Source organism: Amphiura filiformis, chromosome 10 (assembly GCF_039555335.1).
Source record: "Amphiura filiformis chromosome 10, Afil_fr2py, whole genome shotgun sequence".
Classification (NCBI taxonomy): domain Eukaryota; kingdom Metazoa; phylum Echinodermata; class Ophiuroidea; order Amphilepidida; family Amphiuridae; genus Amphiura; species Amphiura filiformis.
Genome location: NC_092637.1, coordinates 43,692,357 through 43,720,279, shown reverse-complemented (window position 1 = coordinate 43,720,279; position 27,923 = coordinate 43,692,357). Strand labels below are relative to the sequence as shown.

Genomic DNA, 27,923 nt, shown 5'->3' with positions numbered 1-27,923 from the left:
TATTTTGCCCGTAAAATATTTAGCACACCCATTTGATATGTTGTTTCTCACATCATTATGGAACTATCCTGAAAAAATCAGCTTAGTACTATTTTTCCGGGTTTTGGTTATATTAGACCTAAAATTCCTCAGCTATATGTAGGGAGGTTACAGTGGCTGCACAATAATTCTGCCACACTGTGCATGCAAGCATATAACAGTGAATTGAAATAGTCTGATCTACCACCATTTTGCTGAAATACTAATCTTTCTTGGCATGTAAATTATTTCGTCGACATCGAATGAAGCACTTGAGGAAAACTAGTTGAAACATAATATTATCAAAGATTATGGAGTAATTTTCCAAACCACAATAGCTCTAAGCCAGTTTCATAACAGATCCATATTTGACAAATTTATGATGAATGAATAGATTTTCATTAAATATTGAAAAAAAAACTACCAAAATTAATCATGCCTAATTTACATAATGAACATTATTAGCCGTAATTAGCTAATTAGCTAATTTGCATAATTAATTACTTTTTGTGTATCTTTTGTTATCAATTGAAAGATCTTTGTATACCTATGTGTGCAAAAAAACCGCATCTGATATCATGTGCGGTTTTCTATTGGCATCAATTTTGCATATTAATTAGCTGAACTTAGTCATTTTTTCAGCTTTAATTTGTCTACAGATTGGCCAAAATGGCTAATTTATTATAATTATTCAATGATATATTTTTTAATATTGTTTTCTTTAAAGAAGTCAGGAAAGATAGGCATTTAATCTGTGATACTTAAATTAACGCTGCTTTTTCAAGCGTCCAAATAAACCTTCAAAATCTCGAAATGTGTCAATGTTGTCATTACAGCCATTTTGTGGCAGGTTTTTATTCCATTTACGAGCATCTTTTGGGTTTTGGATTTTTGATGCTTTAACAAAGCTCATTCATGTAGAAACATCACATGACGTGTTTCTGCTGCGCTTATTTTAGAGGTAATATGCCTACTATATGGCATGTTTTGTGATTTTACAATTGATTGCAATATTAATCGCCCCCTCTGTGTCGGAGAGCTCGAACAGCCAAATCCCGGCAAAAACAACCAATGGGAAGAAGTGGTCTATCGTAAGTGATGCAATATTCTTAACACTCGGACTACCTTTTGAGGAAGAAAGCAGTGGAGAGAATTGTCTTGGAATGTGTAGCTGGAACATTAAAAGAAAGGCAAATTTTCTGCTTGTTGGGGGGGCTGGTTGTTTTATCTCATATCGCAAAGTGTTGAAAAGGTTGCAAAATTTAATTGAATTGTCATGTCTCGGATATATTTTATTTATTGTATGTATGTACATGTACATGTACATGTACATGTACATGTACATGTATGTATTGGTGGGGTGTGGGGTGTGTGTGCGGGGTGTGGGTGTGTAATTATTGTAATTAAAATCAGTGATTTTTTTGTCGGGGCGGGTGTTGTTGTGTTGCAGCGTTGCAAACCTGCCACATATATGCTTTCCCACCTCCTCTCGGGCAAAAATCACAGCTACGCCAAAAGATGGATTGATATTATTTTGTTGAGAACATTGCGATCTAGTACGTAGTATGAAATCGACATGATATTGGATAAATGTTTAACTTACAACTTGTAGAATTCTTCTTTGTCATTCACTGGTTCGGGCAAGAATTGTTTGCATATAATAAGCGTCATTCTTTATAATCACATAACCTTATTTTTATCTACTTGATGATCATCTGAAGAAGTAGAGAGGCAAAAAGTAAACCTAATCATAAATGAGGGGCTCAATATAAAACGACCTATCCCACATTTTGGTAAAAATAGAGGGCGCTGCTGAAAAATGTAAAGGTCACCAAAGGTCATTATTACAAACATGAATCATCATGAATGTAACTTGGTAAATTTGTTAAATCAGTGTTTTAAGATGTGAAATTGTTATGTATTGTATTGAAAATTCGCACACAAAAGTCCTATTTTCTCAAAATAACCCAAAGTTTTTATATTGAGCCCCTCAAATGTATGTTGTATAGATCTGATATTTTCTGTGTGCATTATTTCAGACTGAACGGAACGAGAAAACGTCCACAATGGCTGCCATTCAGTTTCAACCAGCTTCACTCTTCGTGCTGATTTTTGTAACGAGAGCAGTTGTGCAAGCATCAGGTATTCAAGGGCGTAAATGGGGTGAGGGTGACAATGACCAGTATAAGTCATTTATAAACTGCTCAAATAAAGAAAGTCCGCAGTCATGTAGCCTGTCCTACACCAAAACCTGATCTTGTTATGACAATTTAATTGATACGGTCGTATGCAGAATCTTGTTAGCTCCAATTTGATACCAAATTTTCTACCAAACACTCAAAAGTGACAAAGATTGATACCTGTTTATGGCATTTGGTGCATTTTTAAAAGTTGCAAATCAACACTATGCACGCGGTCGAAATTGCTTACCGTCGTTTTATCTTTTCAGTTTCTGTTTCCGTACCCGTAATAGTTTTTGTAAGTCATTGTTATTCTGAAGTGGTAGTCTCCCAGGTATGACCAATCTTTTATTCTAGCCTTTTGTTAGTTACTGAAAATTTGAAGCTCGTGAATTTCAGTTTTCGTTTTGGTAAGTTATATTGATCTTTTACATAAAACCTTGAGATGTGCGGTTGGGTGCCAATCTAGACAAAAGAAGAGTCTAAATTTTACGGTCCTAAATTCGCGGTAAATTGTACGGCTTCAATTGACTTGTGTTTGGTGTATATGCACTTACGCCTAGACGTAAGTGGCTCTTAAAAAAAGTCTTGCATTGAAATATATACTAACCATGTTGCCAAGTTATAAGCAAAAGTCTTTCATATTGGCGATGAAACGAGCGTCTAAAATCTCCCAATGAGGCGCGTACATGTGGTGATTTGGTAATCATGTTTTATATTGAAATGCAATACAAAAGAATTTGCACTGGAGCAAAGATAATGTATTCTATTCATGGCAAGCTAATCTGATAATTGGTTGGGCCTATATGCAAGACTCGGGTTTATTTTAAATGTTTATTTTTGCAGAGCTTATTTTCAGTCATGGATCATACTGATAAATTTCATGAGCGAGGGGAGGGAGGGAGGAGGGAGATACTTAAGTTGAGACTGAACAAGCGAGAGTGGGAGGGGGTGAGGAAGAAAGAGAGGAGAGGGAGAGACGGAAAGACTAGAAAGAGAAGAACTCGAGAGGAGAGTGTAGGGACCGGGGGACGGGGAGGGAGTGTGGAGACTGATCATATGGGGGGGGGGGGCAGGAGGAAGCAAAATAGGGAGATAGACATTGATACGAGTGAAGGGCGACACTGTAGCCCTGCACAAGTGCAATGGGGGCGACAGGCTCATAAGCGGACCTTTTGTGATTGAAGGGCTTGTTTTCAACGTTTTTACAGAAAAAAAGTGGACCTTTTCATTCGGATTTGCATTTTGTCATAATAATGTGAATCAATTTATCACTGTCAAACACGAGAGGGCGCTAGACCATTAAAACAGCGGTCGTACACCAGTGTTCAATACTATTTTATCTCCAGCCTTTATGGGCTTTATTGACACAGGCAATTGCCTCTATTGAAATAAGCTGATTGGTACTTCAGAGTTAACAATGAGGTCAGATTACAGTAAACTTACTGAATCCCTTGCGTTTTCGTATCTGAACAATAGAGTTACGGAAACTGAAAAGATAAAAAGACCCTTAGTGTCGTAATTTGGTGAAGCTTGCTTGCCCACGTTGGGCCCCTGTCGACTATCCCAAGTGCGCGCTTTATTCAATTGTTAATTTAAAACGCATGTATTGCTACAGTGCTTTACTGATAAATACTAGGGCACGATGCGATCGATATGACCTAGAGGTTGTTTCGGGCTATGTCAATGGTCGCGCTCTGCTATTCACCTCTACAGGTCCGCGTGGTCCGTTTTTAATTTGCAACTTTTGAAAATTTCATATACTGGTATCAATCTCTGAATTTAGAGTGTTTGGTAGCAAATTTGGTATCAAATTGGACAAGATTCTGCACACGACCTTATCAATTAAATTGTCATAACAAGATCAGATGTTGGTGTAGGACAGGTTACGTGAATGCGGACTTTCTTTATTTGAACAGTTTACTTCGGCGCCGACGTAGAAGGGTGTCTGATGGTGATATGCCCCAACGGAATTCATTATTATTATTATTATTATTATTATTATTATTATCATCCATACTCATGGCCCGGTGTCCGTACTCATAACCCATACCCATATTGACCTGGTACCCATTATGCCTATTGACAGTGGTACCCTTTACTGCTCATATCATGACAGAAGGTATATAGCACTACTCTTCAAAAATTGAAATTGATTGAATTAAAAATGTCCCTATATTTAACGTTTTTTATACCTTCTGTATCATTCTCACAAATCACATAGATGACATTCAGTTTCATATTGACTGTTTTATATTAAGCTTTTATGAATAATAATATTTATAAACATTGTATATTAGAGTACATAACTTTATCACGAAACTGTGTCATAAACAAAAAGTACCCAAATTAATTGTATTACCTGCAGCTAAATCCACTTGCCAAGATCGTCTTGGTGTAGAGGATGGTTGGATAGGTGACAGCCAAATCACAGCTTCCACCGAATTTGCTCATAGCGTCTACCACGGGGCTAACAATGCTCGTCTGAACCGTGTTGAGCAGAAAGGTACTACTGGAGCATGGAGTGCCCAGACCAATGACGGCAACCAATGGATCCAAGCTGCTCTAGGTGACCCAACATGCAGCGCTAAGACCAACGACGGCAACAAATGTCCCCAGTCAGCTGTAGGCGACCAAACATGGGTTATCGGCGTGCTGATACAAGGGCGGCATGATGCATCACATTGGGTGACCCAATTCAAAGTTCAATACAGTAATGACGGTGACTTTTGGAGATTTGTGCAGCAAACAGACAATCATGGAGAAATGGTAAGTGTGTCTTCTTTTTCACTGTGAAATTGTCTAAAAAATTCTTCTTTACTTTTATCAGTGTTCAAAAAAGCTCGGATGACTTAATTATAAGCCCATTACGTTAGCTCATTTATAGCGAACTTAAGCTTGACTTTAATATTAGTATTAAAAACATAATTCTTTGAATTATGTGCAAGAGAGCACGGTGGCCGAGCGGAACGGGCTACGACTCATAATCGGAAGGTTGCGGGTTCGAGCCCCGGCGACGCCATCGTGTTGTGCCCTTGAGTAAGGCACTTTATCTCGATTACTCCTCTCCACCCATGTGTGAAATAGGGAGCTGTTATGAATACTGTCCATTGAGCGCCGTCCAAAGGTATGAGCATGCCTTGGGCATTGTATGGCAGCTGACATATTCTAACGACGGCGGAATAAATGTAAAGCGCTTTGGTACATGTTCACATGTGAAAGGCGCTGTATAAATACCAACATTTTTTTCCCAATAAATGCCAATATTTCGCACCCGGTTAGTTGTGCCAAACATTCAAATTTACTAGCTTTCCAAGTACTTGCAATGCAAAATTATGAAACATGATCTTCATCCATGGCGTTGTCTTTTTAAAGACATTTCTTGTTACATTTAAAATGGTCAGGGACACGAAATGTCAGGATTGTGATTTGTGAATCAAGCATAATTATGTTCTTATTATATATATTGATATCCTCCTTTTCTTTACCACAGGTATTTGATGGAAATACTGATCAAAATACGGTTGTTACCAAACTTTTTCCCACACCAGTCAAAACATCTTACATCAGAATAATCCCTACAGCATGGAATGGTCACATCAGCTTGCGTTTTGAACTTCTAGGCTGTAAAGGTAAGACATGCTCAGGGGAGACACTCACTTGACTCTATCCGGCAGTTATGCTCCAGTTCTTCAGCTTCCTTTTTTTAGCTTCACAGCCGCACGCACCTACCAAAATTTAAGTTGAGTGCCTTAACTCAAAGATGTTACTAGCCATCGTTTTTTGAAATAGGTTTGAAGGGTTTCGATCTTTTGCGGTGGCGGCATCAGATTTGGTTATCAGGTTGGGGGGGGCAACAACGTTAAATTCAGGAGCGCCAATAATCTGAAAATGTGTCAAAATTTGACAAGTTTGGCCCAATAGGTATGGTAGGTTGAACGTATCAGTTAAAGGAAGTCTCCGGCAATTACAACATTATGACATAAATGATAGAAAATAATTATCAAGTACATGGTTTATTTAAAAAAAACCTCATAATTATTGACCATAAAAACAATTAAAAACAGGTGGCTCTCAAAACGCGATATTCAAAATACACGCGCCGAAATTGTCTAGTGCAATGACATATTGTTTATTTTTGCTCAGTCAGCCTTCATTGTATAACTGGGAATTTTGAATATCGCGTGTTGAGTGGCGGCTGTATTATGTTCGTTTTCATGGTCAATATCAGTTTGCTTTAAATAAAACCACTTGATTCGTGCTTGAAAATTATTTTTCTAACAGGTCATAAGGCATAATGTTGCGATTGTCGGAGACTACCTTCTTTTGTGAAGCAAAATGATGGAGTTTATTTCTGTTGTGAAGCAAAATAATGGAGTTTATGAATGAAATCATGTCTTTCCCCTTCTCCACAGGTTGCCTGTTGCCCAAAAGATTCAGTTAAAGGTCTTGTTCAAACTTTCAAAACCTTTCACACTCATTCACCAGTTTTAATACATTCCTTCTTATTTTCAACCCAGGTCAAGAATTTATCACTACCTTTAAGAACCTTCTTAAGACCCACTTTTTCTGTTTAGCTCTTTTCTATTCCTTTCTTATAGTGATATGGCTACTATTTTTTTTAAGTCTCATTGTTTATGTTTATGTTTATAAAGCTGTAGCAGTTCTATCTCTTTCTCAATAATGTAATGCAATAATGATACAACATTACTCATTGACAAATAACAGATATTTTCAAATTCGAATACAATTACCATAACAGCTAATGCCTGCCAAAACGCCGCTGGAGTTGAGGATGGACGTATACACGACAGTCAACTCAAGGCTTCCACTGAATATGCCACAGCGAAGGTATTATACCACAGGGCTTGTAATGCTCGTCTGAACTGCCCAGGAAAGCCTGGTACGACTGGACATTGGGGTGCCGCATTCAATGATATCAACCAGTGGATCCAAGCCGAGATGGCAGAAGAAACATTGGTAACTGGAGTAATGATTCAAGGACGACCAGACGCACCACAGTGGGTGTCCAAATTCAAAATCCAGTACAGTCTTGATGGTAACTATTGGAAGTTTGTGCAGACTCCAGACACTGAGACGGATATGGTAAGGATTTTTTTATTCGTTATGATTATGATGACGATACTTCACATATCCATGGTTTGTCTTCTGATTGGTAACTTAACTGCATTACAGGACATTCTTAGTCAGTGGGAGCGGTCTAGCTTGTAAGCTCTGATTTAGTTAGTTTCTGCATGTCGTATATCACACGGCAAAGGATACGGTCTGCGTCGTTTTTCGAATGGATCACGCCGGCATCCACTACTCAAAATATTGGATATGCCTGTCGTCTACCACACGGTAGAGGATAGCAAAAACAAAAAATGTTTGGCCTATAAGCTTACTACTAAGCCAACGCGTAGAGGATAGCAAAAACAAAAGGAATGTTTGGCCTATAAGCTTACTACTAGGCTAACGCGTAGAGGATATCAAAAACAAAAGGAATGTTTGGCCTATAAGCTTACTACTAGGCCAACGCGTAGAGGATAGCAAAAACAAAAGGAATGTTTGGCAACGCGTAGAGGATAGCAAAAACAAAAGGAATGATTGGCCTATAAGCTTAATACTAGGCCAACGCGAAGAGGATAGCAAAAACAAAAGGAATGTTTGGCCTATAAGCTTACTACTAGGCCAACGCGTAGAGGATAGCAAAAACAAAAGGAATGTTTGGCCTATAAGCTTACTACTAGGCCAACGCGTAGAGGATAGCAAAAACAAAAGGAATGTTTGGCCTATAAGCTTACTACTAGGCCAACGCGTAGAGGATAGCAAAAACAAAAGGAATGTTTGGCCTATAAGCTTACTACTAGGCCAACGCGTAGAGGATAGCAAAAACAAAAGGAATGTTTGGCCTATAAGCTTACTACTAGGCCAGCGCGTAGAGGATAGCAAAAACAAAAGGAATGTTTGGCCTATACGCTTACTACTAGGCCAACGCGTAGATGATAGCAAAAACAAAAGGAATGTTTGGCCTATAAGCTTACTACTAGGCGAACGCGTAGAGGATATCAAAAACAAAAGGAATGTTTGGCCTATAAGCTTACTACTAGGCCAACGCGTAGAGGATAGCAAAAACAAAGGAATGTTTGGCCTATAAGCTTACTACTAGGCCAACGCGTAGAGGATAGCAAAAACAAAAGGAATGTTTGGCCTATAAGCTTACTACTAGGCCAACGCGTAGAGGATAGCAAAAACAAAAGGAATGTTTGGCCTATAAGCTTACTACTAGGCCAACGCGTAGAGGATAGCAAAAACAAAAGGAATGTTTGGCCTATAAGCTTACTACTAGGCCAACGCGTAGAGGATAGCAAAAACAAAAGGAATGTTTGGCCTATAAGCTACTACTAGGCTAACGCGTAGAGGATATCAAAAACAAAAGGAATGTTTGGCCTATAAGCTTACTACTAGACCAACGCGTAGAGGATAGCAAAAACAAAAGGAATTTTTGGCCTATAAGCTTACTACTAGGCCAACGCGTAGAGGATAGCAAAAACAAAAGGAATGTTTGGCCTATAAGCTTACTACTAGGCCAACGCGTAGAGGATAGCAAAAACAAAAGGAATGTTTGGCCTATAAGCTTACTACTAGGCCAACGCGTAGAGGATAGCAAAAACAAAAGGAATGTTTGGCCTATAAGCTTACTACTAGGCCAACGCGTAGAGGATAGCAAAAACAAAAGGAATGTTTAGCCTATAAGCTTACTATTAGGCTAACGCGTAGAGGATAGCAAAAACAAAAGGAATGTTTGGCCTATAAGCTTACTACTAGGCCAACGCGTAGAGGATAGCAAAAACAAAAGGAATGTTTGGCCTATAAGCTTACTACTAGGCCAACGCGTAGAGGATAGCAAAAACAAAAGGAATGTTTGGCCTATAAGCTTACTACTAGGCCAACGCGTAGAGGATAGCAAAAACAAAAGGAATGTTTGGCCTATAAGCTTACTACTAGGCCAACGCGTAGAGGATAGCAAAACCAAAAGGAATGTTTGGCCTATAAGCTTACTACTAGGCCAACGCGTAGAGGATAGCAAAAACAAAAGAATGTTTGGCCTATAAGCTTACTACTAGGCCAACGCGTAGAGGATAGCAAAAACAAAAGGAATGTTTGGCCTATAAGCTTACTACTAGGCCAACGCGTAGAGGATAGCAAAAACAAAGGAATGTTTGGCCTATAAGCTTACTACTAGGCTAACGCGTAGAGGATAGCAAAAACAAAAGGAATGTTTGGCCTATAAGCTTACTACTAGGCCAACGCGTAGAGGATAGCAAAAACAAAAGGAATGTTTGGCCTATAAGCTTACTACTAGGCCAACGCGTAGAGGATAGCAAAAACAAAAGGAATGTTCGGCCTATAAGCTTGCTACTAGGCCAACGCGTAGAGGATAGCAAAAACAAAAGGAATGTTTGGCCTATAAGCTTACTACTAGGCTAACGCGCTATAATAAAGGAAAATAAAGCTTCTCCTATAAACCAATTAGAAGGCAATTAGAATACTATGAAGTAAATTGTTTCTAATTTTGCTGTTTTGCAGGTCTTTGATGGAAACACCGATTCAAGTACAGTAGTTCTTGCATTCTTTCCTTCCCCGGTTCGTGCGTCGTTCATCAGGATTCGCCCTACAGCTTGGGATGGTAACATCTGTATGCGGTTTGAAGTTCTAGCATGTTAAGGTAATACAACGAACTAAAAACATTTTACAACGTATTCTATTTTGCTAGAGGACACTCATGTATGAAAATTGAAAATGTCGTATGAGTGCCTCGGACACTTCCGAACTAGTGCTAAAAAAAAAAGGTCTTGCTTTTAGATACAGATACTAAAAAAGATTTATTGGCAACAAACGTTAAGCAAATGAGGCCCTTTCAGTAAATAATAATGTTTTACTTTTACTCCAACATAAAGAGAGATTATTTGTCATCGGTTTTGATGGTAAACAGCCTAGGGACAAATGTTAACAAATATATGCGGTCTTTTGGTGACAAAAATGGGATCTTCGGTTGACAGAGGACTCGCAATAATAATTAATTAATGGTAATATGTTTGGTCGAATTGAATGCGTTACCACCAACCTGGTCTCCGAACTAAACTGGCGTATATAGTCGGTTTACAAAATGATCTTAAACTGGTCACGTCAGTGTAAGATAACTAAATAGTAATATCGCTCTCTGTTGTAATAAATTAACTTTAGTGCTAATGATCAAATGGAACGTTTTGATGATATTTTTGACACCATAGAATATATATACAAAACTATTGATTCGATAAGGAAAATTACCCCCAGGTTGGTGAGGTATCGGCCGTAAAAAGCAATAGCGCTCGATATAATATTGTTCAAGGTTGACCCGCAGGACTACAAAGAATGAGGCTGTTCAAGGTTAAGACTGCAAAGAATGAGGCTGAGGTGAAAGTGGACGACACGATGGTACGGCAAGGGTTCGAGCACATAACCTTCCAATCATTGATGAGTCGAATCCCGTATCGGTGCACCAACCTATAGCAGTAATCATGGTAATGACAACGTAATAATAATTACCTTGGTTCTGTTCTGTTTTCTATCACAGGTTTCCTTCAGTTTTCTTGGAAAAAGAAAATGTACACATACATGAAATCTATACAGTCGATTCTAGAATTATGAATAGAAACTCGTGGAATAAATTATAGGCACCACTGGTGCCTAGCATAATTTCATCAAACGTGACGTTTGTATTTTCAAGTTTGTAGTCTCAAGGGCGTTATAAACTATGTTATCAGTGTGCGCGTGTGTGATCAACCCCAATGTGAGTAAAATATGAACAAATGGAAATGATGTATTTGTTATGAACAATGCTGAGTACCGAAAAACAGTTGACTATGAATGCACTAAACACATGAAGTAATGCAAACAATTTACCGAGTAGCAATCAAGCTTTTACTGGGAGGGGGGAATATGTTGGCACATATAATTTGAACACTGTTTCGGTATTTCTCCCTAAAACGTATTGGAAAATGTGAAACATTTTAGGAAACATTCAAATATATTTAAACTGTACCTCGCAAATAGGCCAAACCACAGTAAGCCAAAAAATTAAGGTACCAGTTGTGTTCACCCCTGTATATTCTAAATAAAGACGAGTATGTCAAAATTAAAACAAAGCAGCCAATACCTGTACTCTTTAGCTCTGATTGCACTTTTGTGTTCTAATCATGAATCCAAAGCACGACGCTAGTTTTAACGCCCTAATCAATGGAAGCGCGGCGCTAGTTCTATTGTTCGCGAGCGTTTTGTGTACACATCAGACATAGACTTGCAAAGGAGCAAAATGCAACTTTTAAATTGGCATTTTCCTTGGGTTTTGGATCGTCGTGTTTTATTTCTGGAACAATTTGAAAAATTAGGTCTTAAATTCGATCCAAAAGATGCAGCTATTGGCTGCTGGTTCCAATTATGACATATCTGTCTTTGTTTATGATATACAGGGGGTGAACATAAGTGGTACCTTAATTTTTTGGCTTACTGTATACTGTTTCTGAATCCTTACCAACTCAATTTGAGTTATGCGTTAAAAGAAGCATGAAGTGAATAATACAATTTAAATATTATTTCAAGCATCTACATAAACCCCACAATTACCATTTGTTGTGGAATTCGACAATACATGTACAGTTCAAATAATCTGTAACCAACTGTAGTATACTAGTGATCCTGCTGCTCAACATTTCATGAATCGCAATGCAATCATTCATTAAAAAAGGTTTACTTCCATCTTCTGTTGAATTTAAGTCTGATCTGCGCCAACTGGGTAGTTGTAAAGTAGAAGTAGATAAACCATAAACCTGAATATGTTACAGTGTTTATTCCTTTGTTTACATAAACATAACGTATTTCGTAAACAAATAACATAAATAGTGTAGACATTAATACGATGATGACATTGCATCAGACGGGAAATCTCTGCGTCGTAATGTTTTGTGCAAGTTACACAGCTGAAAATGCACAGCTGAAATTGTGAAAGTGTTGAAAGACTACAAGTACAATATGTGACACGATCTGGTCCATGACGGCCAAAGGCGGCTAATTTGAAATTGAGATAAAAGCACATATATGGAGTAAAAAATCGATAATATGATTATTTCTACCAGACATTCTAGCATATTATCGATTTTACGTCATCAAACATTCCTGATTTATATATATAAAAAAGTAAAATTTTAAAGGAATAGCATCAGTCAATCAATGAAATCAAATCAAATCAAATTAAACTGAGCTCAAAAAGAAACTTATAACTTTCCACAAGGTCATACCTTAAAATCATGTCCATCAAAATCATGTTTTCTTTAATACTCTACTCTAAACACATGTTAGTAACCAATCAGTTATACAACTGACACAACAGCTAATGCACTGACATGGAACAGCCTCCTGGTCCACATTCACAGCCCAATAATTGGCACCCAGCAAAAAATCTGCGAGAATGAGTACAAGATCCCTGCACATGTGATAAATCCCAAAGAGTAAGTGGAATAATGTGAAACAATTAAGACCTGCTTCTTGAAGAAAGTGTGTGAAAAGAAAAAAGCAGCACCATTTCATCATCTGTGACAGGATCTTTTATGCATACTCACAGATTTTTTTGTGCTGGGTGCCAAATATTGGGCTGTGAAAGTGGTCCAGGAAGCTGTTCCGTGTCAGTGCTTTTTGCTGTTGTGTCAGTTGGACAACTGTTTGGTTACTGTCATGTGTTTTAAGTAGAGTATTGAAGTAATCCTGAGTGTAATTTTAGTTCATTTTGATTGACAAGATTTTAAGATATGACCTTGTGATTTACAAGTTGTGAAAAAATGAAAAAAAGTTTCTTTTTGATCTCAGTTAATTGATATTGCGAATGCTGACCCAACCTATCCGATTTGCCAGTCGATACAACGCAATACTCCCGATGTATGAATAAAAACACCTAATAATAAAGAAGCATACATGTACAGCAAAAGGTGTCGATCGCACGACTTTATGAATATCAATTGGCAACATTTCCAATATGTCAGCGCTCAAATCGGACACAATAGATTGGAAGTTTGGAAAGTTCTCACCGCATACAAACTCTTATAAAGGTCCGTAACCCGATCGACAGCATCATCCCCCGATTTTTTTCATTGTTGATGAGGTTTTGGTATCACATAATAGATACTAATTTTCTCATTACTATCCTGAAATTTGACGCTCCAAGTCGATGTATTTCTGGAGAAATCATGCCACACAGCGGTTTTTACAGGCTACCATTTTGTAAATAATAAAAATTACTTCGGATTTCTGGGCAGGGAATTAATTGCGAATCATCAGTCTCCTCAACAGCTACTTTGGTTTCGCGTCATACACATTCTGTGAAAAAAGCGAACCACACTAACTGCTGAGGAGACGGTGTGCCGTATTTAGTTATAAAAATTCCACGATGGACGTAGTGTGGGCTGAATAGCTCAATTGGTTAGCGCATTATGCGTTACCCGAGAGATACCCGGTATCGGGTTTTTTCCCTCTCCATTTTTAACCCAAACTTTTTATATTCATTTGAAATGTACGTATTGCAAGGGGAATATATTTTGTTTCCGTTTTTTCTGAAACGGTATGAAAAAACACAAATATTTTCCGTTCAATACGGGCCGGGCATTGTACAGCATGTCAGCATTCGTCATACGAACGGGAATTGTTGTTGTTGCTTGCCTGCCCAGAATGTAATTCACGTATACCAAGGTATTGGATTGCAAATTTGGCTATTTATTCACATTTACGGTGAAAATGCTCTCGTTTTTTCACAAATCAGCATAAAGGGGGCAATATTTGATATTATTTTGTAATTTTAAAGACAATCCATATCCAAAACCAATAGGGTTACCCCCTTTAAGCTTTTCATAAAATTCACACAGGTGCCTACAAGTTCATAAAATCATACACTAAATATTAATCGGAATAGAAATTTAAAAACGTTAATTAAATCTATTTTGAAGGGTAGGTTTTCCTTCCAAATGTCAAGAAGCCGCTTAATTGAATTGTCATTTTTGTATCTAGCTGGCTCATGATGAATCCCAGCAAACACAAAACTTTTTCGACATCATTCGCAAAAGGTTCGAAAAGGTTGCCTTTTACATTACATTACATTACATTACATTACATTACATTACATTACATTACATTACATTGTATTGTATTGCATTGAATTGCATTGCATTACATTACATTACATTATATTACATTACATTAAGGTTACTCAAGTTTTAACATGTGGATCAATTCAAAATGCAAATTCCGATAGAGACAGCCCGTTACCCTTAATGTTACCCATTGCTTTCTTGACCTGCGAGGCAAATATATATTGGAACTCCATTAGTAAAGAACTTTACTATGGGAGTCCCCGGCCTCGGGCATGTCGGCACTGCGACCTTGATGTGGGTCGTATACTGATGAGTATAATTTCATGAACACGATTACACACACCCACACCCACCCACCCCCTCCCCACATACACCACTTTGATGTGGGTCGTATACTGATGAGTATAATTTCATGAACACGATTCTATGAAACGTATTGGACCTTGTAGATTTTACTGAAATTTCACCGTACAAATGCATAAGCAAATTGGACTTTTGGGGACTTTTTATATTTTCTTTAATATACATTTCTGAAATGAATGATGATAAATGGTTTCTGTTGCAATTAGTGGTGGGTTAAGCCCTGATTTTCCTCAATTTGATTGGCCACTAAAGTAAATCAATTACACTGAACATGTGACCTTGCTAGCTTTTACAGAATACCATTTACTAATTTAGTAACAGAATTTATATTGTACATGCTATTCACACATTGCAGGGTTATTACAAAATAATAAAATATTTAATTAACAATGGAGTAATAAACCTAGATGGAGGTCACTGTGTTTATCATCATCATCATCAACCAGTCGGTTGCAAAATCCCCTCAAAATAGTGAGAAGTTCACTAACATCTTCCGCTATAGGAATCTCGGATAGTTACCCCACAACACACACCCACACCCACCCACCCCCCTCCCCACATACACCACACCACACCACACCTTCGACCCAGCAGCTACTTTCTTTTGTTTTGCTGATGGTCTAAAAGGGATGCGAATAGCATTGGATTTGCATTATTCTGATAGACCGCCACGGAAACCAACACACCAGACAAGCTTCTAAAGAGAAGAAATCAGCGGAAAGAATTGTGTTGAAATTTGTTGCTGGAATATTTGAAAAGGTAAATTTTAAATTTTCTTTTTGCTTTGATTTTGTTTATTACACACTAATGCATACTGTTTTGTACAATATATAAAGACGTTTCAGCATTACTTATTCGCTAACTTAATAGCACTGTGTTGAAGTCGTTAACCCTAGAATTACTGAGCCATATTTTATAACACGGACTACGAAGGGGTGGTTTTATAAGCGAATGTGAGTAGTTTGTAGGTAATTCGCTCATTTACTGGTGGTCAGTGAAGCTCTTTCAGCAGAGGGGTGATGTGTTCCTTGAAAACAAGCCTGGCAGCTCTGTTTTGTATTTTTTTTAAATCTTTTGTAGGTTTTTGTGTTTTTAACAGTTATTCCGGTACACTTACCGAGTAGGGTGCAACTTGCTAGACTTGTTTAGGGTTAGGGTTTAGGGTTGCGGGAGGGCAGTCTTGTAATAAGACTAGTAGAGTTGCACAAAATTCGGCAATCGCTTCGTTATTCCACGTAACAAAGAGTTCGGGAAATATCACAGGTCCAATGTCAATACCAGGAAGCTTGAAACCTCTGGTGGAAACCTCCCCAATCCCTATATCTCCGACATGATCTTAAGGACATCAAATTTGTAGGTAACCGTCCCATACAATACAATACAATATAATACAATACAATACAATACAATACAATACAATACAATACAATACAGAGACCATTTACGCTATTTCCAAAAGGCTTAGAGCGCTTATAACATTTCCAGACCGTCAGGGTTAATTCTGGATTGGTTAAAATCCAAGAGGGAAACGACTAAGTTGTTTTTCAATGTCATCATAATTGCCCCCCCCCCACCCCGACCTTTTTTACACAGCCGTGACGTTAGTCTTTTTTCTTACAGGTTCTTTCTTTCTTCTTTCTGTCAACCATTACATTTGCTCTAGCACTCACATTCTTACATCGATTTTAACCTAACTTTGTCACAATGATCATTGACCGTGCCCCTACATGTCACATGAAACTCGCGGGGTCAAAAGGTCACGCAGGGGCCACAGGGGTCAAAAACGTGATTTCAACTAAAAATGCATCTTCTCCCACAACTTACGTAGGACAGCAACCCCACTTGCACACATGTATTGCTATTACCCAGTGTCTATGGGGTGTACACAGATTTGGGGTCAAAGGTCATTAAGGGGTCACTTCCGGTATAAAATGAAAAACCTTCAAAAATTTTTATTAGCTAAATAAAACATAGCACAGTAACGGTATGTTCACATATGATCTGCAGTCACCCAATGTATATGTGGTATTTTTTTATTTGGGGTCAAAGCTCATTAAGGGGTCACTTCCGGTATAAAAAAAGAAAGAAATACCTTTAAATGCATCTTCTTTCACAAATTATGTGGGACAGAGACGCCACTTGCACACATGCATTGTTATTACCCAGTGTCTATGGGGTGTACACAGATTTGGGGTCAAAGGTCATTAAGGGGTCACTTCCGGTATAAAACGAAATACCTTCAAAAATTGTTATTAGCTAAGTAAAACATGGGACAGTAACGGTATGTTCACACATGATCTGCAGTCACTCAATGTATATGTGGTATTTTTTTATTTGGGGTCAAATCTCATTAAGGGGTCACTTCCGGTATAAAACGAAATACCTTTAAAATGCATCTTCTTCCACAGATTCTGTAGGACAGAGACGCCACTTGCACACATGCATTGTTATTACCCAGTGTCTATGGGGTGTACACAGATTTGGGGTCAAAGGTCATTAAGGGGTCACTTCCGGTATAAAACGAAAAACCTTCAAAAAATTTTATTTGCTAAGAAAAACATAGGACAGTAACGGTATGTTCACACATGAATTGTGGTTACCCAGTTTATATGTGGTATTATTTTATTTGTGGTCAAAGGTCATTAAGGGGTCACTTCCGGTATAAAACGAAATACCTTTAAAATGCTTCTTTTTCCACAAATTACGTAGGACAGTGACGCCACTTGCACACATGCATTGTTATAACACAGTGTCTATATGGTGTACACACATTTGGGGTCAATGGTCAGTAAGGGGTCACTTCCGGTATAAAACGATATACCTTCAAAATGCCCCTTCTGCCACAAAAAGCATAGCAAAGTGATGCCACGTGGACACGTGCATTGACATTAGCCAATGTCTATGGGGTTTTCATATATTTTGGGGTCAAAGGTGATTCAGGGGTCACCACACGGCTGTGTTCGTGGTCTTAGACCACAGCGAAGTCTAGTTCTTCTTCTTTCACTCCAGCTTCACCTCTCAATTCTCTCAATTCCTTTTTTATTTGTTATTTCATTTAATTTGGTATCTTTACACATATTTTAAAATCTTTATTTCCCCCTTAACTTTATTCTTTCAGTCTCTTGTTCCGTATTTACCTATTCAATCAATATATTGAATAGTTATGTAGTTATATTTTTTCTTCTCATTTATTATTCATGTGTATAGTTTATATATTCATGTTTCTGTGTTGTTGTTTTGTGTGTGTCTTATTATGGTATTTCATTGTTGTTTAATGGAAATAAATACGAATCCGTAAACCATGGTGAACATACAAACTCGGAGAGTCGACGCTTGGAATATATAACTATTTACATTATTTGCATAAAAACATAATCACAGACTTAATTTACGTTTGTTAAGGGATCTAAAATGAGCGTTTATTGCGTTTCGACAGTATTTTTTGTGGGACATGAGAGCACCTCAGACCTATCAATTGCATTCTGAATACGAAGCATGTCTTTCTGATATCAAATAATTTTCATTTTTGAAAATCACAATATAATACAAATTTTATGACAAATTATAAAAAATGATATTTTTCAAATTTTTGATATATAACAGTCCTTGAAGTAAATTATATAAATCTAATGACATATTCTTAAAGTGTATGTAGCAGGGAGAAAAAGCCGACGGTCAATTGAAAATGTTGACCTTTCATATTGAAGATATGGATTTTTTTCCCAAAAAGACCTAATTTTTGTTGGTGTTTTGGGGAAAAAATCCATATCTTCAATACGAAAGGTCAAAATTTTCAATTGATCGTCGGCTTTTCATCCCACCTACATACACTTTAAGTATAAATCATCAGATTTACAAAGTTTACTTCAAGTATTGTTAAATATCAAAAATATCAATTTTTTTTTTTTTTTTATAAAATATATATTAAATTGCGAATTTCAAAAAATCAAAATTATTTGATATCAGAATGATATTCTTCGTATTCAGAATGCGATTCGATATGTCTGATGTGCTTTAATGTCCCAAAATAAATACTGTCCAAATGTTCATACCCCAGCCCTTAAGCATAGAGATAAAATATTTTGTACATAATATATCTCTGATGTTTCTTTAAATTTGAAAACACATAATATTCTAATATATAGATCTAAGATTGGATTCTTGGGTGCATTATTTCAGACTCACGAAATGAAAAAAGTCCACAATGGCTGCAATTCAGTTTCAGTCAGCTTCACTCTTCGTGCTGATTTTTGTGACAAGAGCAGTTCTGCAAGCATCAGGTAATGTACTCGGTTATTATTAGCTGTTTAGTAAAGCGGAGATAAGGTATGGCAAATACAATACAGCAAAATGTCATACTGGGCTGAGCCTAGTATTATACATTTTTTTATGATCAATGTGTTGAATCATTTTAATTTTTTTAAGTAAATGAATCCGTTATTGATATAATCATTGCAACGCGCTCACCATTTGATCTGGTAACTGTCAACTGGCCTAGGCCTACATTGTGAATAAATGTGTTATGTGTGAGATGTGTATCGCAAGCTATGTAGCGAGTAAAAATGTGGTAAAATACGGTTACAGTCGTCAATTATAACCATCTTTCTAACCAAGGTGGGTGACGCATTACTACAATATATCACTCATTCATTTTTGGGTGAGACAGAGCTTCTTCTAACATCAACATTAGTTGCTATAAGAAAATGAACCAAAAGTTCTTACTTTGCACCCACTGAGCTGATTTTGTTCTTTATTTGTTGCTTCTTTATTGTTATACAAAAATGATCATCAATGAAATTCTTAATATTTTATGATCTAGGATATACAGCCTGTCTAAAAAAATTGTGCGAGTGAAAAGCGCCCTCTATAGCAATTAGAAAATACCTTTGTGACATGATGCTTACATCAACGTCAAGTGCGTAGTCTTAGCTCTCAAATGCCGTTTGTTTTGTTCAATTTGCTTGTTTTAATCTTAAGATATGTTTAGTTAACGACGAAAGGGTAAAATCACAATTGTGCTACTTTTACTAGGAAAGACTGTGCATGTATATCAATGATAACATCAAGTTTTTCAAGTTCCTTCGTGAAATCAAAAGAATGCATCAATTATACAACAATGAAATAGTTTTTACTGTTTTATCATGATACAGATGATGAATGGCACCGTTATTTAGTTTCAAAATAAATGTGCACTCGAAAAAACAAAACCAACTGACAATAAAGATATACTTATATACTAATAATTGTAGCTAAAGCCACTTGCCAGGATCGTCTTGGTGTAGAGAATGGGCGGATAGGTAACAGCCAAATCACAGCTTCCACTGAATTTGCCCATAGTGTCTACCACGGGGCTAACAACGCTCGTCTGAACCGCGTTGAGCAGAAAGGTACTACAGGAGCATGGAGCGCCCAGACCAATGACGGCAACCAATGGATCCAGGCTGCTCTAGGTGACCCAAAATGCAGCGCTAAGACCAATGACGGCAACCAATGTCCACAGACAGCTTTAGGTGATCAAACATGGGTTATCGGCGTGTTAATACAAGGGCGGCATGATGCCTCACATTGGGTGACCCAATTCAAAGTTCAATACAGTAATGATGGTGACTTTTGGAAGTTTGTGCAGCAAACAGAAAATCTGGGAGAAATGGTAAGTGTATCTTCATTTTCACTGTAAGAACTGTGCGATGGTCTAAAAATTCCTTCTTTACTCTAATGACTTGGGCAATATTACTCCCATTACGTTAGCTCATTTATAGCATAAACATAATTCTTTTAAATATGTGCAAAATTGTACGAAATGTCAGGGTTTGTGAATAGAGCGCTATAGAAGTGGGTGAGTAATGAGTATTCTTATTTATATTGATATCCTTCTTTTCCTTATCACAGGTATTTGATGGAAATACTGATCAAAATACGGTCGTCACCAAATTTTTTCCAACGCCAGTCAAAACTTCTTACATCAGAATAATCCCCACAAGATGGTATGGTCACATCAGCTTGCGTTTTGAACTTCTAGGCTGTAAAAGTAAGACATGCTCAGAGGAGGCACTCACTTGTAAAGGTGGTATGGGTATGTGTGGCGATCAATGGTCCCTTTTTGACTCTATCCGCGTGTTGAGGGGCAGCTTCATTTTTTTAAAACTCCACAGCCGCACGTACCTACCAAAATTTAAGTTGTGTGCCTTATATATAGCTCAAAGATGTTGCTAGCCATCGTTATTTGAAATAGGTTCGAAGGGTTTCAATCTTTTGCAGTGGCGGCACCAGATTTGGTTATCAGGAGGGGGCAACAATGTTAAATTCAGGGGCGCCAACAATCTGAAAATGTGTCTAAAAAGTTTGGCCCAATAGGTATGGTAGGTTGAACGTATCAGTTAAAGGAAGTTTCCGGGAATCACAACATTATCCCATGAACATGATGAATGATGGAAAAATAATTATCAAGCACATGGTTTTATTTAAAACAAACTCATAATTATTGACCATAAAAACGATTAAAACAGATGGCTCTCAATACGCGATATTCAAAATACACGCTCCGAAATTGTCTAGTGCAATGACATATTGTTTATTTTTGCTCAATAGAAGTCAGCCTTCATTGTATAACTGGGACGTCATAGCACCAGACAATTTCGAAGCCCGGGAATTTTGAATATCGCGTGTTGAGGGGCAGCTGTTTATGTTCGTTCTCATGGTCAATATCAGTTTGTTTTAAATAAAACCACTTGATTCGTGCTTGAAAATTATTTTTCTAACAGGTCATAAGGTATAATGTTGCGATTGTCGGAGACTTCCTTCTTTTGTGAAGCAAAATGATGGAGTTTATTTCTTTTGTGAAGCAGAATAATGGAGTTTATGAATAAAATCATGCCATCCCTCTTCTCCACTCTCTCCACAGGTTGTTGCCCAAAAGATTCAGTTAAAGGGTCTTGTCCAAACTTTCAAAACTTTTCACACTCATTCACTCTAACACTTTCACAATAATGTAATGCAATAATGATAAAACTCATTATCAAATAACTGATATTTTTTAATTCGATTAAAATTACCATAATAGCTAATGCTTGCCAAAACGCCGCTGGGGTTGAGGATGGACGAATAAACGACAGTCAACTCAAGGCTTCCACTGAATATGCCACATCGCAGGTATTATACCACAAGGCTTGTAATGCTCGTCTGAACCGCCCAGCAAAGATTGGTACGACTGGACATTGGGGTGCCGCATTCAACGATATCAACCAATGGATCCAAGCCGAGATGGGAGAAGAAACATTGCTTACTGGAGTAATGATTCAAGGACGACCAGACGCACAACAGTGGGTGTCCAAATTCAAAGTCCAGTACAGTCATGATGGTAACTATTGGAAGTTTGTGCAGATTCCAGACACCCAGACGGATATGGTAAGGAATTTTTGATTATGATGAGTATACTACTACTACTACTACTACTACTACTACTACTACTACTACTACTACTACTACTACTACTACTACTACTACTACTACTACTACTACTACTACTACTAGGCATGTCCACTAAACATTGAAGTACTTGTAAATTGATTCAGACCTAACTTATTGGATGGGAATTGATGAAAGAAACATTTTGGCGTTTAAATAATCTTAATCGGACGTTTCATTCCAGAGATATGGCCTTTCGAGTGTCACGGTTTTATATAGGGCTGCTAGAACATGTTAAAAAGTTTAAGTCCAAAAAGGAATACTAACAGAAAGTGCAACTTTAAGGTACTTTTTCTTAATGTATTTATTAACTATCTTATCTGGAACATTATATTTGCTTATAACAACATGAAAATAAGATCATCCTGAAAATTTAATCGATTTTGTTGACATACAACAAAAACTATAAGACCTCAAAACCCATGGTTTGTTTGTTGAAACCTCAAGCATGATCATAGATGGCCGCCATGGAAAATATCTCCATAGGAGATGAACAATAAGTGCATTATTTCAAATGAAAAGCGGTAGTCTTAAACATTGTTCAATCTTTTAAGGTCAGCACATTTTATCTTCAAAAATTATTATATTTCATCATGGCATAAGTTTGGTAACATTAATCACTACCAATTTTGAGATATTTGCTCCAACTCAAAGGTTATCTTTACTACATTGAGCAATACACTGTGTGCATGGAAGCCATGATGGTCCCCGGTTTTTATACTCCCTATGAAATGGACATGGTAGTGAGAAGTGCACGGGAAGTGCATGATTTGAGATGGGCCGCAGTGAGGCTTAAACATTCTTAAATTTCTTAACATCCTACACATTTGTCTTCATAAATAGTTAAATTTTAAGAGTATGTAAGTTTGCTTGTCTGATTCACTCCAAATTCGGAGATAATTGCGTTTGAACACCTGATGCACGGAATGGTGTCACTTCAACCTGTTGTAGTTCTCATCTCATTAAATTTTTCATTAAAAAAAGTTGATCTCTTCATGCAGGAAGGTCCTCTCTATTTACTGACCAAACAGGAAAAAGTTTGGTGAATGTTTTCTGGTGGAATCAGGAATTTCTTGAAACACCCTGATATCCTACATTTGGATCAAAACAAGTATGTACGCCATTTAACATGCCTTTTCTTGATTGATCAGTTTCTCCATAGACAATAGAGTGGACCTTCCTCCATAAAGAGAAAACTTTTTAATGAAAACTTAATGAGATGAGAACTACAACTAGGAAGTGACACCATTCCGTGCATCAGGTGTTCAGACGCAATTATTTCCGAATTTGGAGTGAATCAGACAAGCAAACTTACATAGTCATAAAATGAAACTATTTTTTTTTATTTTTTTTACAGGATGTTAAGAAATTTAAGAAAGTTTAAGCCTACCGCGGCCCATCTCAAACCATGCACTTCTCACTACCATGTCCATTTCATATGCTATCCATCATGGCTTCCATGCTGACACAGTGTATTGCTCAATGTATTAAAGATAACCTTTGAGTTGGACAAATTTCTCACAATTGGTAGTGATTAATATTACCAAACTTATGCCATGATGAAATATAATAATTTTTGAAGATAAAATGTGCTGACCGTAAAAGATTGAACAATGTTTTTAAAAGACTACCGCCATTCATTTGAAATAATGCACTTATTGTTCATCTCCTCTATGGAGATATTTTCCATGGCGGCCATCTATGATCATGCTTGCGGTTTCACCAAACAAACCATGGGTTTTGAGGTCTTATATTTTTGTTGTATGTCAACAAAATCGATTAAATTTTCAGGATGATCTTATTTTCATGTTGTTATAAGCAAATATAATGTTCCAGATAACGCTAGTTAATAAATACATTAAGAAAAAGTACCTTAAAATTGCACTTTCTGTTAGTAATCCTTTTGGACTTTAACTTTTAACATGTTCTAGCAGCCCTATATAAAACCGTAACACTCAAAAGGTCATATCTCTGGAATGAAACATCCGATTAAGATTATTTAAACGCCAAAATGTTTCTTTCATCAATTCCCAGCCAATAAGTTAGGTCTGAATCAATTTAAAAGTACTTCAATTTTTAGTGGACATGCCTACTACTACTACTACTACTACTACTACTACTACTACTACTACTACTACTACTACTACTACTACTACTACTACTACTACTACTACTACTACTACTACTACTACTACTACTACTACTACTACTACTACTACTACTACTACTACTACTACTACTACTACTACTACTATCGAAATATAATCACAAGGTGAAACAATACATTTTTCACCGAATTATCATATTTCGACCATTACACGAATTAATGACAGTTAATATTTGTTTTATATCAGTCATACGTAAATTCTGTTGCTCAAAAATACTATTTAAGATAGGGAATACATTATTTCATCAAAATAACACCATGTTTTGCCGTGACATACTTAACATTTTGATGTCCACCCCATAACTAAATCGGCTTGGCGCAGACGCACTACGGCGCAGCACTATGATGGTAAAAAACTATCACACGGAGAGGCTGATGGTAAATATGATAAGTGGCTATCAACCAATGAACTGTCTAGAATTTATGTATGACCAAATTGGTCTTCTATCACGATGTTTGACAAGATTATAATGGGCGAATAAATGGAAAATAATTAGCATGAGAGGTGCTAAAATATGAAATAGATAATAGACTTTCTGATACTATGAAATAATTGGTTTCTAATTTGGCTGTTTGTGGCTGTTTGAAAATTTGCAGGCGTTTGATGGAAACACTGATTCAAGTACAGTAGTTCTTGCATTGTTTCCTTCACCGGTCCGTGCGTCGTTCATCAGGATTCGTCCTATAGCTTGGCATGGTAACATGTCTATGCGGTTTGAAGTTCTAGCATGTTAAGGTAATACAACGAACTATAAAGATTTTACAACATTCCCTTTCTGGGTAGAGGACACTCATATATGAAAATGGCGTATGAGTGCCTTGCATACTTCCGAACTGGTGCGTAAAAAAGGGTCTTGCTTTTAGATACAGAAAAAGACCTGAGCGCACTTGGCCTCTAAAGTTACGAATAGTTTCTTAGGGTTTGATAATGTATAATAAATGTTCAGGAGCCAAAACAGATCTTTCACAACCTTTCATGAGATTTTGACCCTGGAACATGTATTACACATTATCAAACCATAAGAAACTATACGTAACTTTAGTGTATACATTTTTTTCAGATTCAGGTTTTCAGATACTAAAAAAAGATTTATTGGCAACAAGCGTTAAGTAAATGGGGCCCTTTCAGTAAAATCCTAGGAAATAATAATGTTTCACTTTTACTCCAACATAAAGAGGGGTTGTTTGTCATCATTTGTGATGGTAAACAGCCTAGGGACAAATGTTTAGAAATATATGCGGTCTTTTGGTGACAGTTTGGAAAAAAAATAGGTCTTTGGTTGACAATGGATTCGCAATAATAATTAATTAATGGTTATGTTTGGTCGATTCGGATGCGTAACACCAACCTGGTCTCCAACAGGTTAGTTTTGATGATATTTTGACACCATAGAATATACAAAACTATAAATTTGATAAGGCAAATTACCCCAGGTTGGTGAGGTATCGGCCGTAAAAAGCAATAGCGCTCAATACGGGATTCGCCTCATATAATATTGTTCAAGGTTGACCCGTAGGACTACAAAGAATGACGCTGTTCAAGGTTGACCCGCAAAACTACAAAGAATGAGGCTGAGATGAAAGTAGATGGCACGATGGTACGGCAAGGGTTCGAGCACATAACCTTCCAATCATTGATGAGTCGAATCCCCTATATCAGTAATGATAATGTAATAATAATTACCTTGGTTCTGTTCTGTTTCTATCACAGGTTTCCTTCAGTTTTCTTGGAAAAAGAAAATGTACACATACATGAAATCTATACAGTCGATTCTAGAATGGATACTCGTGAAATAAAATATAGGCACCACCGGTGCCTAGATTATTAATTTCATCAAATGTGACGTTTGTATTTTTGTTTTCTCATTAAGTGTTATCAGTGTGCGTGTGTGATCAACCCCATAATATGAGTAAAATATGAACCAAGTGCAGGTACATATGAAGTATACATGCCTTCAAGTCTGAAAGACAATGATATGAACTCCATTAATTGCAAGTCTTTGCTATGTTTTTTAAGCTGTACGGAATTAATATATTGTTTAATTCCTAGTTAGCACGCTTACTATTCAGAACGCCGCATTAAAAGCCAATAAGACATAAAACACTGATCTCTCACAAAGTTGATTCGATTAATCAATATTGTTATACCATGTGCACGGTATAGTGAAGAGATCAGATGGTGTTTACAGCATGATTCGATACTTCGGGTATTCCTAGCATTTTCGGATATATTATTTCCATCGCCTAATGAGATAGCTTTTGACTGGAAGCAGGTTCTGTCCGGGACCCGCCCTTTATTTAATTTAGTAAAATATGAACAAATGGAAATTATGTATTTGTTTGTTGTTGTGAATGAGATAGTAAATAGCATGCATAAAGTGAATCATTAGAATATATAAAGAGAAAGTTAAAGGTTTTTATGCAGAGGTAAAATCCTGGTGTGAGTAAGTGATACTTCTAAAGCAGATGAAATTCCTAGATAACCACAGTTTGATAGGCCTATAAGTAATGGTCACCTTCTATCCTGCTTTCATACTAAAACTATTATAAACCCATTTCAATATAGTTTGACCAATTAGGCTGGTAGTGAGGCGGATATGTGACATAGATTGGATGAGATGTTCACTTTTGGCAGAAATCATGAAAATGGGTATATAGGGGGTTTAAGGTATGCTGATTTCAAAAAGCTACGGATACAAATAATCCGAGCAGCCGTTTGGCGGCCATCTTGGAATTCAAAATGGCCGCCATTTGGATATATAGTATGTTAAATTTCTCCGCTTGTGAAGGTCACAGGTTGCTAAAATCAGTGGCAATACCCATATTTGTATTTCAAAGGGAAACAAAAAAAGTACTTTTAAACTGTTACCTTAAGGGACCAGCTTCGATTTCAAAATGGCCGCCATTTGAACATAGAATGTTGAATATCTTGAAGGTCACAGTCACAGGATGCTAAGAATGGTGGCAATGCTCATACTTGAATTGTCAAGGGTCCAATAAAATTATTTTCAAACATGAAACTGACCTTAAGGGACCAGCTTTGATTTCAAAATGGCCGCCATTTAAACAAAGTATGTTGAATATCATGGCCTGTGAAGATCACAGGATGCTAAAATTGGTGGCAATACCCATATTTGTAATGTCAAGAGTCCCATATATATTATTATTCATAATAACTGCTGCCGTAATTATTTTAAAATGTGACTCCGTTAGCACATAACAAAACAATCAGCAGTGATGTCTCTTCTTTGACGCAGCTCATTATATTCAACACAGTGAAGCAATGCAGGACCGGGATTCACTCTGTACGCCATACTGTGGTACGTGAAACACTTCTACCTATGTACTTAGGCTTTCTGATTCACATCAAAACCAGAAATCGTGGTCTCATCGAAGTTCTTTTTGTTAAGGGCATTTACGTGTTGCAAGGTCATAGACATTATTTATGATCATAATGGGGTTATTTATCCGACATATATGAGCGATTGTTTGTATACCACTGGCAACCTGGACATCATAGATCACAACCCAACGTCAACTTCAGCATGTGCT

General features: G+C 37.1%; 1 protein-coding gene across 1 annotated transcript; it reads left to right on the top strand.

The window, feature by feature from the left end:
• Positions 1-1,037: 1,037 nt before the first annotated feature.
• Positions 1,038-10,944, top strand: LOC140162294 (EGF-like repeat and discoidin I-like domain-containing protein 3). Its single transcript, XM_072185532.1, has 7 exons — positions 1,038-1,109; positions 2,058-2,160; positions 4,567-4,967; positions 5,692-5,830; positions 6,961-7,304; positions 9,789-9,927; positions 10,819-10,944. Exons 2-6 carry the CDS (start codon positions 2,085-2,087, stop codon positions 9,924-9,926), a joined length of 1,098 nt encoding a protein of 365 aa, XP_072041633.1. The 5' UTR covers positions 1,038-1,109; positions 2,058-2,084; the 3' UTR covers position 9,927; positions 10,819-10,944.
• Positions 10,945-27,923: the final 16,979 nt, after the last annotated feature.

Bases quoted from the DNA above. Each gene is read 5' to 3' on its own strand.
- LOC140162294 (XM_072185532.1), top strand. From the start codon at position 2,085: ATGGCTGCCATTCAGTTTCAACCAGCTTCACTCTTCGTGCTGATTTTT. The intron at 4,968-5,691 runs GTAAGTGTGTCT...TCTTTACCACAG, and splicing joins CAGACAATCATGGAGAAATG to GTATTTGATGGAAATACTGA. The intron at 7,305-9,788 runs GTAAGGATTTTT...GCTGTTTTGCAG, and splicing joins CAGACACTGAGACGGATATG to GTCTTTGATGGAAACACCGA.